At 44.9% G+C, this 16,288-nt stretch overlaps 1 protein-coding gene across 1 annotated transcript in view; it reads right to left on the bottom strand.

Annotated features, from left to right (window-relative positions):
* Positions 1 to 16,288, bottom strand: part of gbf1 (golgi brefeldin A resistant guanine nucleotide exchange factor 1) — a 115,337-nt gene that overhangs the window by 62,458 nt on the left and 36,591 nt on the right. Inside the window, exons 4-5 of the mRNA XM_079568423.1 lie at positions 442 to 573; positions 255 to 373 (exon numbers count right to left, since the gene is read on the bottom strand). Coding sequence (XP_079424549.1) covers positions 255 to 373; positions 442 to 573 — 251 coding nt within the window. The remainder of the gene's footprint in view (positions 1 to 254; positions 374 to 441; positions 574 to 16,288) is intronic.

Genomic DNA, 16,288 nt, shown 5'->3' with positions numbered 1-16,288 from the left:
GCGGGAGTTAAGAGGTTAATTGTCCGTGAGAGTAAATACTACGGCGACAGAAAACATTTCACTCAGACGTGGCTGTAAATACTGTTTAAGCGGCGCTAGCTCGCTGTTAGCTTTGCCCGTTAGCCCGTTAGCTTCTTCTCCGTGATTCCATCCATGTGTATTGGGGCTCCGGGTCGGTGCAGGGAAAGCTGTAAGTGTGGTTTTCTGGGCAGAGACACCAGGGGGAGATGAAAGACCCCCCCAATCAGACTCACCTGGAGGATCTTCATGAGCACCACCTCGTCGCTGGCCGGATCCGTGCCCACGAAGCGAGCGTGAGTCACCGCGTCCGCCATGTTCTCGATGGCCTCCGCCGCCGCCTCGTGCGCCGCATCTACCACGGGGAGGAAACACAAACATTCAGACCTGGACCGGACCCGAGGGAGGGTTTCCGGGTCTTACCGATGAGTCCGTACGAGAGGAACTTGTTGACGGAGGTGAGGGCGAGGCCTGTGATTGGCCCCGTCGTGTCTTCGGAGCGAACCACCTCCAGAAACGGCCGCAGGAAAACATTGGGCTCCAGCTCCGACAAATCTGCAACGAAACAAAAACACCGTGAGCACTTCGGATCGAACACTGAAGTGACAAAATCAAACACCTGTAAAGTCGACACATGGAAAAGATCTGAACCCAAGGACGACAAAGACCAGCCTCAGCTCTTTTACTCAGGACACATATTGTACGTCTGCGACATTTTCTCCACGACAATCCAAGAGATCCACACACGGACATCACACCATGATGACTGATTATACAAGAAATAATGTGAAATGACCCGGGAACAAAGTATTGACCACATTAAGAGTAACGGCTGGTAAAACAATGCAATATTTTTTGTAATATAAGATTTTTAGACGTCACATTGCACGAGGGGATTGTAAAACCGTGAGCTGCTCTCGCCTCTACTGTGCGATGGTTCAGAGAGACAATCGTAGCTTGGACCAAAGTTTCATCATCGCAGTTTGAAGTGTCAGACGGCGTGTGTTTAGCTGTGGCTAAAGGTAAAGACGTCCTTCTTGTTCAATTTGCCTAAAAGCTCAAGTTTATTGCTGGTTTATAACTGGTTTAGTTTTTTGCTCTGGTGTAAGTCCTGGTTTAGTCCTGGCTCAGACCGCGGCTCTGTCATCACTATTACAAAAGTTTAGTGAGTTATATCTTTGCTTCGATCCATTGGCACTGAAGCAGCTCAGTATCTGTGCACACGTTCATGTTGTCTTTTTTAGACTCACTGCATGTATTGACGACTGGGGAGAAAAAGAACCAAAAGTTGGCACCGAAAAAATGTAAGTTTTTGATGCCGCCCAGACCGGAGCTTTTCAGTTGGTGCCCGTCCCTACTCTCGGGGCAGCGAAAGGAGGCTCATTCAGTCTCAGCTCGTCTATTCTAACTCTTTGTCCCGCCTCACTGTACGATCTACGACCTGCGATTTTCAGCTACAACCAGTGTTAATTTCATCGACTAAAATATTTAGTCTTGATATTAGTCAAAGTGATATTTTTGTGACTAAAATTGGACTAAAACTAAATTGAAAGTTTTTCATGAGACTAAAACTATGACTAAAATGTCCAGATATTTTAGTCGACTAAAATAAGACTGAATAAAAATGAAAAGGAGAGACTAAAATAGGGCTGAAACGACTAATCGATTAGTGGACAACTATTTTAGTAATCGATTAATCGTTTTCTGGTTCACACAGACTGAAATGGAGCAAATATGACATGAAAATGTAGTTTTTTTGACAAAATCCTACTTTGTTTTTCATAGTAAGTGTATGTCGTGTTTTGTGCATTGTAAATTTCATGAATATCTGTCTGTGTCTCATCCAATCAGAATTAGCACTAAGAGCCTCCAACAAGCATTTACTTTAAGCTTCCTCCATCAACACATCCTCAAGCGACGCCACTTTAGCTTCATGTGATAAAAAAATATGAAAAAATCTAATTTTCATACACCGTTCACAGCCAAGCGATTAATCGATAAATCGTGAGAATAATCGACAGATTAATCGATGACAAAATAATCGTTAGTTGCAGCTCTAGACTAAAATCATCCAAACTTGTATTGACCGTCTGAAAGAGCCTCAGATCATGTAAATCCTCTGTTAAAGGATCAGCTCTGAGCTTTGTTCATGAGGAGCAGCTCCATGAAGCAGAGGAACAACATTAAATATGATTATAATGAATATTATCAATGCAAAGTCCACTAAATTCGTCTTAAATTTAGTCGACTAAATTCACTTGCAATTTTAGTCAACTAAAACTAGACTAAAATTAAATTACATTTTAGTCAAAAGACTAAGACTAAAAAATATGTTGTCAAAATGAACACTGGCTACAACCCAAGATTACGAGTCACAACAGTTTAAATCAGCTGCTCGTCGTCGAAAACTCCTCTCAGTCAAAACCTGCTGCATGACCCTCCTGTCTTTAGCCTCTGCTGTCTCCCACAAAGGAAATGACCATATTTGGATTACAGCGTCAGGAAACGAAGGAAATAAAGAAGTAAAAGAAGAAGAAAGAAGTAAAAGAAGAAGAAGGAAGGAAGGAAGGAAGGAAGGAAGGAAGGAAGGAAGGAAGGAAGGAAGGAAGGAAGGAAGGAAGGAAGGAAGGAAGGAAGGAAGGAAGGAAGGAAGGAAGGAAGGAAGGAAGGAAGGAAGGAAGGAAGGAAGGAAGGAAGGAAGGAAGGAAGGAAGGAAGGAAGGGAGGGAGGGAGGGAGGGAGGGAGGGAGGAAGGAAGGAAGAGAGGGAGGGAGGGAGGGAGGGAGGGAGGGAGGGAGGGAGGGAGGGAGGGAGGGAGGGAGGGAGGGAGGGAGGGAGGAAGGAAGGAAGGAAGGAAGGAAGGAAGAGAGGGAGGGAGGGAGGGAGGGAGGGAGGGAGGGAGGGAGGGAGGGAGGGAGGGAGGGAGGGAGGGAGGGAGGGAGGAAGGAAGAGAGGGAGGGAGGGAGGGAGGGCGGGAGGGAGGGAGGGAGGGAGGGAGGGGAGGGAGGGAGGAAGGAAGAGAGGGAGGGAGGGAGGGAGGGAGGGAGGGAGGGAGGGAGGGAGGGAGGGCGGGAGGGAGGGAGGGAGGGAGGGAGGGAGGGGAGGGAGGGAGGGGAGGGAGGGAGGGAGGGAGGGGAGGGAGGGAGGGAGGGAGGGAGGAAGGAAGGAAGGAAGGAAGGAAGGAAGGAAGGAAGGAAGGAAGGAAGGAAGGAAGGAAGGAAGGAAGGGAGGGAGGAAGGAAGGAAGGAAGGGAAGTGTGAATATTCCTCCCGTCTTTAGCCGCTGCTGTCTCCCACACAGGAAATGCCCATATTTGGATTACAGCGTCACCTCGGTCACCAAACATGTCAGTATTTGTCAATGAATCAGCGTGGGAAAGACCAGAGAAAACTACAGCGCATCTCGATAAAACGTCATGATATAAATGTTGTAAAGGGTGAGTTTGGTCCGTCTGATGTTGAGGAGAAAATGAGAAATCTCGAGTCGATCCGCTTGTTCTGAACCGCCAGGACTAACCCGAGACGTGGTTAAGTCCAGATTAAGTCCAGTTACAGACCAGTTAGAGTCCTGATGAAGTCCTAAGTCCCGGTCTGAGTCCGGATCGATGTCAGACCCGTCGCTCGGCGCAGCGCTGACCTCAAAGTCACATTCAGAGAAGCCGCAGTGGGATTAACGGGATCAGGGGGGGGGCGGCGGCGGGAGGAGCGGGATGGACCGGGGAGACCGGAGAGACCGGAGAGACCAGAGAGACCGGAGAGACCAGAGAGACCAGAGAGACCGGAGAGACCAGAGAGACCGGAGAGACCAGAGAGACCGGAGAGACCAGAGAGACCGGAGAGACCGGAGAGACCAGAGAGACCGGAGAGACCGGAGAGACCGGAGAGACCGGAGAGACCGGAGAGACCAGAGAGACCAGGCTCCGGGACCACGCTGCTCCAGGTGCCCTAACGTCAGGTCAACTAAAGGACCAGTAGATGATCAGGGAACATTTACTTTGAAGATATGACTCAAGAAAAGAGAAAAAATGAATAGAAAAGAATAAGGACTATAGCGACATCGTTGGTCCATCACCAAGAGATCTCACCATTTCACTCCCAATCTGCTCTTTTCTTCCCAGGGTTGAAAGTCATGAATGGTTTTCTGATTTACACAAGACTCAAATTGATCAGAAACGACATGAAAATGTGGTATTTCTGGTAAAAAAATCCATCGTTTTTAAAGTGCTTCACAGGTAGAACGTCCCGGGTTTGATTCCCACCTGGACGGGGCCTTTTCTGTTTAGGTTTAGGTTCCTATAGGCTTCCCTACCACTAAAAACATGTACAATAGACCAGAATGAATGTGTGAGTGGTTGGTGGTGGTCGAAAGGATTGAAGGTTGATTTTAAAGGGGGGTATTCTGCAAAATGGACTTTTTCAAGCTTTCCATCATGTTATTCTGTCACTCCCTCATTAAAAACATGGCTGAAGTGTTGCCTTGGCACATTCACGTATTTCTGAGTAATCTGTAAAAATTCTGATGGCGGCCATTTTAGGGATAGGTTTGCCTGAGTCCTCCTAGGAACGCCCCCACCTCCTGGAGACGCCTCCGAGCTTTCGTCACCAGCCGAGTAACCGACCACTGCTCCTCAGCAGAACCCCCTCCCCACTGATGCCACAGACAGCGTGTGGAGGGGGCGTGTCTAAAGGCTCAGAGGTTCTTAACCCCTTAACTCCCGCCTGAACCGAGCACGTTTTCCCCAGTTTGGCTTTACCCCAATCCAAAAGCTTCTGGAGAAAAGCTGTGAAAATAGGAACAAAACTGAGACGAAAACAATGATGGAAATGTGACAAAAAAGTGACAAAAAATTGATGAAAAAGTGGCAAAAATGTCACAAAAATGTCACTAGAAATTGACGAAAAAATGACCAAAATGTGACCAAAAAAATTACAAAAATATGATAAAAATTTGACAAAAAATTGACGAAAAAATGACAAAAAAAATGACAAAAAATTGAGAAAAAATGAGTTAAATACCCAACAAAAAAATGATGGGGAAAAAATCTGACGTGAGGAAAAAGATCCTCTCGGTTCAGGCGGAAGTTAAGAGGTTAAAGAGACAGAGGCCTATTTCAAGACATTCACTACAGCCATTTTGAGAGAGACATTTTATACAAGGCAGTTATTCTGATTTACTGCATTTACAGACCAGCAGAAGGTTTGTCATCATTGTAGTGTGATATAGACTGGTGCTATGGGACTGAAAAAAGCATAATACCCCCTCTTTAAATGCCCGTCTCAGGCTCGAAGGTCAGATTAGCTGCAGCTTGTGGTCCCCAAAACTGAGAGGAAGCTTCATGGGGACCGTGCGCTTTCTGTTGCTGCAAAGCTGTGGAACAAGTTACTTACAGAGATTAGACTGTGTGTTTAAACCCTTCATGAAAATGAACCGTTTCTCACAGGCTTTACATAACTGAGTGAGATGTTTTTCAGATTTCCTGCAGTCGTCGTTTGCATTACTGTCTTTGCCTTTTGTTTTTGGCTGTAATTTGATGTATTTACCGGACTTTGAATGATGTGTTTAATACTTCCGTTGTTTTATGACGTGTGTGCCGCACTTTGGCCAGCTGTAAAGTTTCTGAAGTGCGTTATAAATAAAGTTGGTAAAGATTCGAGCCTCGTTTCCGCACACTGAGTATCTGAACCGCTGAGCCTCCAAGCTGCACAAGAACCACCTTCACCAGCCAGATCTGAGCCGCAAATCTGCAGCTACGATCTCCTCTCCTCTGTCCAGCCCTCAATCCTTTTGACTAAACCCTCTGGAAATAAGCCACGCCTCTTTGTCTCCTTCTAATTCCCATTGGGCTAAAGGGCGCTTGTTTATTGTTCTCTCAAATGGAAATATTTGCTGGCCGGCGATCACACACACACGTGTTCCCCAACAGAGGGAAGTGCAGTAGTATCCGCAGCAGAAAGTACGTCCTTCAGCAGCGCCGCGTCAGCTGTGAGCGACTCGTGAAGCCTGAACCCCCGAGTCTTCGTGATCGTGTGAAATTCACTCTTGAAACATGAACCCCCCGAGTCTTTACAAATGTTGAAAAACCACCGTCTTCGTCTCGTGTCCTGAGTCTTGGGTCTTGGGGAGTCTGGGCGAGTCTTGGGTGAGTCTTGGGTCCTGGCTCGGGACCAGCCTGGAGTCACGGTGTGTTCGAGCGCCGAGGGGAACGTGGGAACAGCGAGGTGTTAAATGGATGTGAACAGCTGCAGAATCCGGGCTGCGCGAGAATGACTGAGGCTCCGAGGATTCTTCCACTCTGAGAACCGGGCGCCGCTTGTTTGTTAGTTTCTACATTTCCAAACCTGTACAGCCACGTGCGGCTCCGTTTAATATAATATGTTTAATATAGTATGTTTAATTTAAAGCGGCTCTTTGCTGAAGAATTGGTACATATTTCCCATAAACTTAACAGTGTTTAAGACTCTTCTACATGAATGAGAGTCTCTCCTTTTGGGGGCGGCCTGTAAAAGGCGCTCGTGCAGTCGCCTCAGTCAAAGCGGGACACAGGTTTAACAACATCGTGGCTAGAGCTGCATCTATCGACTATTTTTACGATTAATGGATTAGTTGCTTGGCTGTGAATGGTGTAGGAAAATTTTATTTTTTCCATTTTTTTATCACATAAAGCTAAAGTGGATCCGCTTGAGGACGTGTTGATGGAGTAAACTTAAAGTAAATGTTTGTTGGAGGCTCTTGGTGCTAATTCTGCTCCTGATCGGATGACACACAAACAGATGTTCATGAAATTTACAATGTACAAAGTGTACGACATACACACTTGCTATAAAAACAAAGTAGGTTTTCATCAAAAATACTACATCTTCATGTAATTTTTGCTCTATTTGAGTCTGTGTGAACCAGAAAACGATTAATCGATTACTAAAATTGTTGTTGACTATTTCAATAATCGATTAGTCGTCGATTAATCAATTGGTGGTTTCAGCCCTAATCGTGGCTCTGGGAGCAGCTTCTGTGCGTAAGTTTTTCATCACTCTTTGTTTGATGAAATTCACAGATAAAGGAAATGAAAAAAGACGAGCTCTAACGAAGCGCGACATCGCGGAAATACACAAAGTCATTGACTTTTCTCATAAAACAGGATCTCTGACGTCCTCCAGAGGCGACTGATTAGAGTTTGCACACAGCCCGGAGAGGTGGAGGGCGGGTCTAACCACAGCAGCTGTAGCTGTTAGCTTCATGTTAGCTTCATGTTAGCTTCATGTTAGCTTCATGTTAGCTTCATGTTAGCTTCATGTTAGCTTCATGTTAGCTCTCTGCTATAACAAGCTTCTTTCTGACCGGGAGGAAATCAGAGGTTTTCTGCAGCTTCACCTCCTCGACCAGCGCTCGTGTGCATGGATGAAAAGACAATATAAAATATGGACGTCTATATTCACAAATATAGACCTCTGCGGGGGATAAACTATCGGCAAGCTCATATTGGCGGAAAATAGGTGGCGTTCACGTGACATCACAACATTCTAAAGAGCCTATAGTTTAACATTGATGTGGAACTATGGTACCTGTGGTAACTGACAAAATGAATATTTTTGAATATGTCTTTGTTTTTTGGCTCATATCTCAGTCATTACTGGAGGAATCCACATGAAACAAAAACTGTCACAAAGTTCATTGTCTCCTCTGTCAGCTCATATGAACTAATGTTCAATTATTTTCTCCGAAAAACGTCAAAAAGTGGTGACAATATGCGAAAACATGAGCGTGATGTTGTCCAATAGAAAGACATAAAAATAATATCACAGGTTTGTGAATCCAATCAGATCAGATACTGATGAGGAAAAACATTTGTCGATTTTAGTTTTGGAGATTTCTTACAAAAACTGTATTTCTCCCATAGAGTTGCATTGGCCCCGCCCTCCATCTGACATTATGACATCATCACATTCTAAATCGTGAACACCACCTATAATGGTAGATTAATTAATGATCATTTTTAATTTTTGATCTTATATTGATGATGGGAGAGTGTGACCACTGAGTAAAACCTCCTCCAGCACATCCCAAATATCCTCAATGGGGTTCAGATCTGGACTCTGTAGTGCTCCTCGCTCACAGCGTGAGCGACATGAATCCTGGCATCGTGATCTTGGGGCTCTTGGCTCATTTGGTGAAGCAGTGAACAATAATCTAATGCAGTGGTTCTTAAAGGGACTATACGGAGTTTAAAAATGTCAAAATGATGTATTTTCCTCCCCCTACATTCAGCCATGTCCTCATGTGTAGAATGAGCTCAGACCTGTTCACCACAACTGCCTCTAAAATCCTGTCACTCAGAAAGGTGTTACTTCGGGTCATGCACGAGTTTAATATAGAAGCTGCAGTTACACGCGTGGCCTGAGGTGGCAGTAGTGAGTATAAAATGGCCATCTTGCATCTAGCCCCTTTAACCTGGGTTTGGTGAGTCAGTGTCAGGGGTTCGGTGGAAGTCAAGACACACTCGACTCATGATCTGTGATGACACGACCCGGATCTAAGGGTTTGGTGAATGCGGATACGAAACAAGGTTAAGAACCACTGATCGAATGCTGGAAAAGGACCACGAGAAATTGTACGAGGGAAAAAGTAAACCTTTGAAAAGAGAGTGATCCTCCTCGTGTCTTCGTTTTCTCCTTCACACTTCGGGAGAGAGCGGCGTCTGAATTAAAGCTCATGTTTCATTGAGAAAGCAGTTCAGTTTGGCCTGCTTTGTTTCCGTGTGCTGGAGTTCAGACAGTTCTGCTCGCCTCTCTGTGTCCGTCTCCGGTCCTAATCCCGGCGTGTCCCCGGACGAGGCGGCGGTGAGTGGAAATGCTAACGATATTCGGGCCGGTCCTGGAGAGCGGTTAATTTCTCGTGGGTGTTGCTGCGTCGCGCGGCGGTCTGTAACGCTCAGAAACACAGCGCTGTAATTGTCCGACAGCGCGGCTCTGTCACTGAGGGAGACGCCGCTCGCCAATCAACGAAATCCTCTCCAGCAGCAGCAGTAGCAGGAAGGTGTTCAAGCGTCCGCTGGAAAACAACATCCCACCGACGCTGGCGAGGCCGGACTCAGTGAGCTCCATCCTAAGAGCCGAACCACTGTGCCACCAACGCCAACCAGCTCACACGTCCTGGGCCTGGAGTACGGCTGCTCCATTACTGAAGAAATAACAATCACGATCATTTCTGTCATGATTGAAATCAAGATTATTCAAATGATTATTTGTTGCCTTTAAAAAAAAGTCTTTATTCTATGTATTTATTAATCGAAACACTACACATTATGTTTTCTGGACAGTCATAAAAGTACAAATGATTTCAAGTACGCCTTGATTAAAGAGAGGTCCCTGTTTCACACCTGCCCCCTGCTGGCCAGCCCTCACACCTGCCCCCTGCTGGCCAGCCCTCACATCTGCCCCCTGCTGGCCAGCCCCCTGCTGGCCAGCCCTCACATCTGCCCCCTGCTGGCCAGCCCTCACACTGCGCAAGCAAACTGAGCAGTGCGGCCTGATGACATCATCACACAGCGTTTGTTTTTATGACAAAAGCATGAGCCGTGGCATGTGAAAAGCGAAGAGAAAATAATCCCAGCGCCGTGAAATAACACAAGTCTGTTTGCAATTTTTTTTTGAAAAAAACCAATTAGAAAAAAAAAAATTGGGAAAAAAAAAAAATTCTAATAGATTTTTTGCGATACTTATTTTGTAATCGTTTACTGTTGTAATCGAAATCGTAATCGAATTTCCATTAATTGCACAGCCCTAGCCTGAAGCGTTTCCCAAACAGAGGCACCAAAGCACTTAAACTAATACAGGAGTCCAGAGGCGCAGTGGAAAAATCAGGATTTACACGACAAACAGGAATAAATTATCAAAACCCATTCATTTTGATCGTTGGAACTCCTCTGTAACCGAGTAAGTTCACAACTAGGGATGCACCGATAGGCGCAGCTACGAGGCGCAGCTACGAGGCGCAGCTACGAGGCGCGGCTCTCAGCTGAGGAGAGAAGAAGCGACAAACTGGAGAATAGTTTAGTGTAAACACAATAATCCACATAGAGCTGACTTTATTACAGACTGCGCTCTCTAAACCAGAGTCTGAGCTGGATTTAACCAGAGCTTAATGTTGTTAGAGCTGCAGCGTCTGCAGTGTTTACAACATACAGGCTAACGATGCTAACTCGCTGCAGCGTCTGCAGTGTTTACAACATACAGGCTAACGATGCTAACTCGCGGCTAACAGTTTTAGCCATTCTGACGCCGTTTTAAGCCCAGGGGTTTATTCATCTGAAAAACTAACCCAGCGACTAAAAAGTCCTCAGAAAATCCAGATTAAAGACATACAACATGTTTATATTGAGGAAAATGAGCTGCAGCAGAACAATGAAAACGCTGTAGCTTCTCGCTAAGTTACTACAAACACACGAGAAAATCTACAGGAGCTGAAGTAAAGACGAAAAGAGACCATTTAAGAAACATCTCAATACTATTGTTACATAAAAACACATAAATGAATAAAGCTCAGGCACTGGGAGCTTAAGGACATGGGCTTTTCTGTCTACGATGGATAGAGACATAAAAATAAAAAATTATATTGAATGAAAATAAATAAATAAATAAATGTCATCAGCACAATTCTAATATAACTGCTCTTAAATGTGTCGCCGACTTTACTTAAGGAAATGTACATGAGTAAATTAACTAATTACAAACCAATCTGCTGTGAAAAAAGTAAGAATGAAGAAAATGCCTTGTACTCGTATCAGTTTGTAAAAACAGTTAATTAGGGACATTCCCATAGAAGTGTCGGCGTTGTTGGATAACGGGGCTTCAGTCGCACCTTTGGAACTGTTTAAACCAGAGCTTTTCTCTCCTCGTCTTCCTTTTGTTGCCGTTTTACTGTAGATATTGACAGCAGGGATGGCGCTCTGACGCACTGGAGTGTGGGGCCCCTGTGACCCCGGCGTGATGGATATCGATCCCGGTTCACGCTCTGAGGTCGGGGCCCCTGGAATGAGCTAACGAGGGGCCGGAGGAGCTGCAGACAAACGACGGACGGCGGCTCCAAACAAGAGCACGGCGATCGATGCAGGCGTTTGAATAAGTGCGACCCCCCCGCGCCCTCCGCCCCCCCCGGGAGGCGCTTCGACGGGGAAACTATGGAAGACAGAAGCGCCGCAATGCAGGACACGAGGAACAATGGGGTGTTTGGAATAATGCGCTAACGACGCCAAAGTCAAAACATCCAGTATTCAGAACCAGCAGGAGGATTACAGGCTCCTCCTCCCCAGCTCTGACCAAGCATGCTCCTAAAAAGGGCATAAGGGCGGGACCTTGACTGTAGACTCCGCCCTTGTGTGATTGCGTCGACCCAGATGTCATGAAGAAGGAGCTCTTTCTAACCTACTCTGGACACGCCTGTTCTTTTTTCCTAACGATAAAGTCACGGAGAAAAGCGCGTTTGGCTGCGAGGACTTTATTCAACCTTCCTAAAGAAGAGGCCACTTTCAAGAGGCCAAGTTGTTTTTTCTCTCCGGGATTCGGCGACTTCTGTGACCGTCTCTGATGGATGTTTGTGAACCTTCACCAGAACCAAAGTGGATTCACTTTTATAACCAATGCGAGTCCCATAATGTGTGCGGCAAGGACAGAGCGCGTGTTAGAGCGTGTGTGTGTTAGCATGTGTGTGTGTTAGCATGTGTGTGTGTTAGCATGTGTGTGTGTTAGCGTGTGTGTGTTAGCGTGTGTGTGTGTGTTAGCGTGTGTGTGTGTGTTAGCATGTGTGTGTGTTAGCATGTGTGTGTGTTAGCGTGTGTGTGTTAGCGTGTGTGTGTGTGTTAGCGTGTGTGTGTGTGTTAGCGTGTGTGTGTGTGTTAGCGCGTGTGTGTTAGCGCCTGTGTTAGCGCATGTGCTAGCGCGTGTGTTAACATAAACATGGTCAGGCTGCATTTCAGGTTCATGCAGCAAAAGTCTGGAACTGCCTCAATGAGGATCTGAGACAGGCCTCAACCCTGAGCATTTTAAGTCCAGGCTGAAAGGACACCTTTTTACTGCAGCCGATGGAGATTGAAACTTTTTAATGCAATTGTAACTAATGATTTGTTTTCTCGATTTTCATTGTGTTTTTAATGCTTTTTATTCTATTTTTACTATGTTTGGTGTTACTGTGAGGCACATTGAGTTGTCATGTACATGAAATGTGCCATACAAATAAACTAGCCTTGCCTTGTGTTAGCATGTGTGTTAGCGTGTGTGCTAGCGCGTGTTAGCGCCTGTGTTAGCACGTGTGTAATAGCCATTTATGAAGCTGTGTTGCAGATGTCAACTCCTTATAACTGCACCGTGACATAACTTCACTCATGTGGTATTTTTATTTTTACTACAGTAAAGTTGCATGAGCGGCGAGAGGGGCGGAGTTAACTGAATCGAAGCGTTGAAAAATACCTCCAGAAAATACTTATATTCATCACATAAGTGAGTGCTCTATAGTGGTAGTGGTACAATATGTCATATAAATGCCTATACTTTACTTTGAATTGGCTGAAATAGCAGATACAGATCATTTAACAAAGATTTTTTCACTTCTAATTCCCAGCCTGATTTATTCAGCTTTGAAAAGTACACTGGAAAATATTGAACATTTTTCTGCACAAAATGCCTTATTTTATATGAAAACCTAAACTGACAGAAAACGTACAACACATTTTCTGTCATATTTATATCGTTGATGTTCAGCAAAAGTTTCAAATTGAAATCTCTGAGTTTATTTTTCCCTCATTAACCTGCAGCGTGTCGCTTTAATGCGTCGCACGTTGCATCACCAGCGCTTTCACCAGCTCCGCGGCTCGTTCCTGGACGCGAAGGCCACGTCCACAGACCCGGCCCCTGGTGCGGCCATAGACCCCAGCCTTAGACCCCGGCCCGCAGACCCCGGCCCGCAGACCCGGCCCGCTGCTGATCGGGGGCGACACGGCGTCACTGTGTTGCCATAAGCTAAACCCACAGCCCTGACAGCTCCATAATGGCTTCCAGGAAGTCGGGCCAAAATAAAAACAGCGCAACATTTCCACACCACTGGCTCTGAAAGCTGCTGTTCCGCCCTGAATGGGAAAAATGTGGACTTCAGCATTCCAGCGTCGTGAGGTGAGGAGAGGGAATCCGCGGCGGCGAAAACGAAACAACATCCAAACGCGAGAGGCCGGCGTGGAGCGGGACGGTTTCAGCAGGACGCGACAAAGAGAGCAGCGCAGGGGGGTCGTTAAAGACAGGCAGTGTTTACACGAACCGGCCGCCATGTTAGAGCTACTTTCAAACAGAAAATAACAATACAATAAACTCTCCTATATTTGCTCTAGAAAACTCTCTTTTTCCATCTGTATCATCTACATCGCAGAACACTCAACGAAGCTTGCGTACAGGACAGGTTGCTCTTTGTGGGTTCTGTAAATATAGTGGTCTGCAGGGTTAAAGTGTAAAAGTACCCATAGACAACAACAAAACCAGGGCCCACTGTCCATTATGAAAACAATAAAAACCCTTTATTGTAACATGGCCTTCGATTGTAATACGCCTCATCAGGAGCAGAGACAAACTCCGGTCAGAGGAGTGACCCGTTCCTTATACAGGAGCCATGAGTAGGGCTGTGCAATTAATCGAAATTCGATTACAATTTCGATTACAACCGTAAACGATTACAAAATTAGCATAATCGCAAAAAATCGATAATTTTTATTTGTATTTTTTTTACATTTTTTTTTCACATTTTTTTTTCTAATTTTCAATTTTGGGATTTTTGGCACTTTTTTGATGGATTTTTGTCTTTTTCTGCTGGATTTTTGTCTTTTTTTAATGGATTTTTGTCACTATTTTTGCTGGATTTTTGTCTTTTTTTGATGGATTTTTGGCACTTTTTTGATGGATTTTTGGCACTTTTTTGATGGATTTTTTTAAAGGCAACAAATAATCGTTTGAATAATCGCGATTTCAATTATGACAAAAATAATCGTGATTATTATTTTTTCGATAATCGAGCAGCCCTAGCCATGAGGGGCGACCTCCATTTACAGTGAAACACATAAGCACCAAAGAGAAAGACAAAACTATTATCATACAAATAGTATTTCAGTTTTTAAATGAAAAGCATGGATGGTATTGTGCTTGGCAGCTTGTACGTATAAATTCAGTGAAAACAAGTATTAAGCACTAAAAATAAAGCTGGTGACTCTATAAAGCCTGATGCGTTTGTGGTTTATTGCGGACTTTTGCAACACAAATTATTCGTGGCACAAATATTAGTCCTTTATCCGGACGTATGTGCTGGATATGAGCTTAAATACTGGGGAGATCCTTGTGTAGACCATGGGTATAGCTATAGTTAAAGATTAGGGATGCACGATAATATTGTCCACTGATAATCGGGCATTTATGGGCATTTTGGCGCCATCCCCGATAAGCCGATAAAAAAAAATTCGGCCGATAATTAGGCCCGATAATGATGAGCTCAAATTCCAGCTCGCTGCCTTTCTCTCTCGGCTCCGCTCGTCCTGCAGCCCGGAGCTGCTGCAGACTCAGGACAGCACGTTTACAGCAGCAGATACACGCTCTCCCCGGCCGACTTCTGCACGGTTTAAGCTGAAAAATACGACGAGTATTCCAGGGAAACAGCTGTGCAGGCGCCTCCGCGAAGGAAGAGTTTTTACACTTTTTACATCGAAGTCACTTCAACATTAGCACCACAACAAAATGAGAAAAAGACGAGGAAATGTGAACCTCTGACCCGCTCATGTGAGTTACTGGAACAGAGCGGAGACTATAAACACATGTATTATCTTCGTATTTCTGATCAAATAAACACAATAGCCCCGCGATTAAAGCGCTATGAACGAGAGAAGTTTTACATTGATGAAATGAGCCGCGCTGCCACACGAGGCACAAATGCATAAATGAGCCCAATGCAGGAGAGAGTCTTGTTTTTGTGCTGTCGTATCAGATTATTAACTAATCACTAATCACTTCTCTCTCATGTCAGAGACGCCTCTAGACTCAGTGAAATACTATAATACTGTCTATATTCCAGTATTGTAAATAAGAATTCATTAGTATGATGTCAACAAAAAGAAAAATACTAGGAAGGAAGTAGCAGTAGTAATATTATTCTTTTTTTTTTTTAATAAGATGTGACACAGATGAGCAGAGACAGACCTGCTCAGATGATGGAACTGTAAAAACCCAGAGCTTTAGAAAAAGGTGGAGACACAAACCCAAAGTAAAACTCATTATTTGATTCATATTTATACACTTGTATATTACTTGGTAGAGTTGATACATTTTGAGCAGAACTGTGAACTGTTCCAGTGAGTTCTTGTCACAAAATAAAGTGCAAATATATAAACATAATTATCGGTGTCATTATCGGTTATCGGTTGAAATTGGCATTATGGTGCATCACTATTAAAGATCCACAGGACACGGCAGGAGCAAAGAGGGACGAGTTACAGCCGTTGTTTCTCAGGCCAGAGCTCCTTCCTCCGCTTCAGAACACATTTAGAATCACTCGCCCCTGACGTCTCTCTATGGTTTTGTTTAGCCCAACATCACAACAGGAGTTTCCTCACAGGCTGCGCCAAACGTTACAAACAGAAAAGTCTCTGTTCGGAATGAATGCAGTACGTTAGCAACAGGAAGTGCGCGAGGCAAGAGTCATGTTTTGACCACGGCGCCGCTCAGTGGATGAACCTTTGGGAGAACAGAACGCCCGGATTAAAACTACTGAAAAAGGACGTTCCACATCATTAAGCAGCATTTTCAAGCAATAAAGGAAAGAAAAAGGATCTCTGCTAATGGAAAGCGTGAAATAGTTGAATGCCTTGGACTAGGAATGAAAACCTTTGATATTTCATGAAAGATGAAGCGTAATCATCGCACTGTTAGGAGATTTGGTCTTAAATCCAAGGTAAACTGGTCTTAAAAATTTGCGCACAATTGAGTTTAAAAAGTCGACAAAAAAAGTCCCAGACGCAGCGATGAGGAGCCGCCCGGTGCCGAGAGGGCGAAGCGACGCTGACGCTCTGGCCACCGCCACAAACAACGTAAACTCAGCGAGAGTCGAGCGAGGCAGAAGGACTCTCCTTCAGAGCTTTATCCGCCCAGAAAAACGACTGAAGTCAGCAGAGTTTAGGAATCCAGAACATGAGCGAGGTGTCGCTGATGGATCCGTAACGCTGCTGTCGGTGGAAAGATACGTCCAATAGGAAACAA

Source organism: Gobius niger (assembly GCF_951799975.1).
Source record: "Gobius niger genome assembly, chromosome: 12".
Classification (NCBI taxonomy): domain Eukaryota; kingdom Metazoa; phylum Chordata; class Actinopteri; order Gobiiformes; family Gobiidae; genus Gobius; species Gobius niger.
This window is presented reverse-complemented; position numbering and strand designations above follow the sequence as displayed.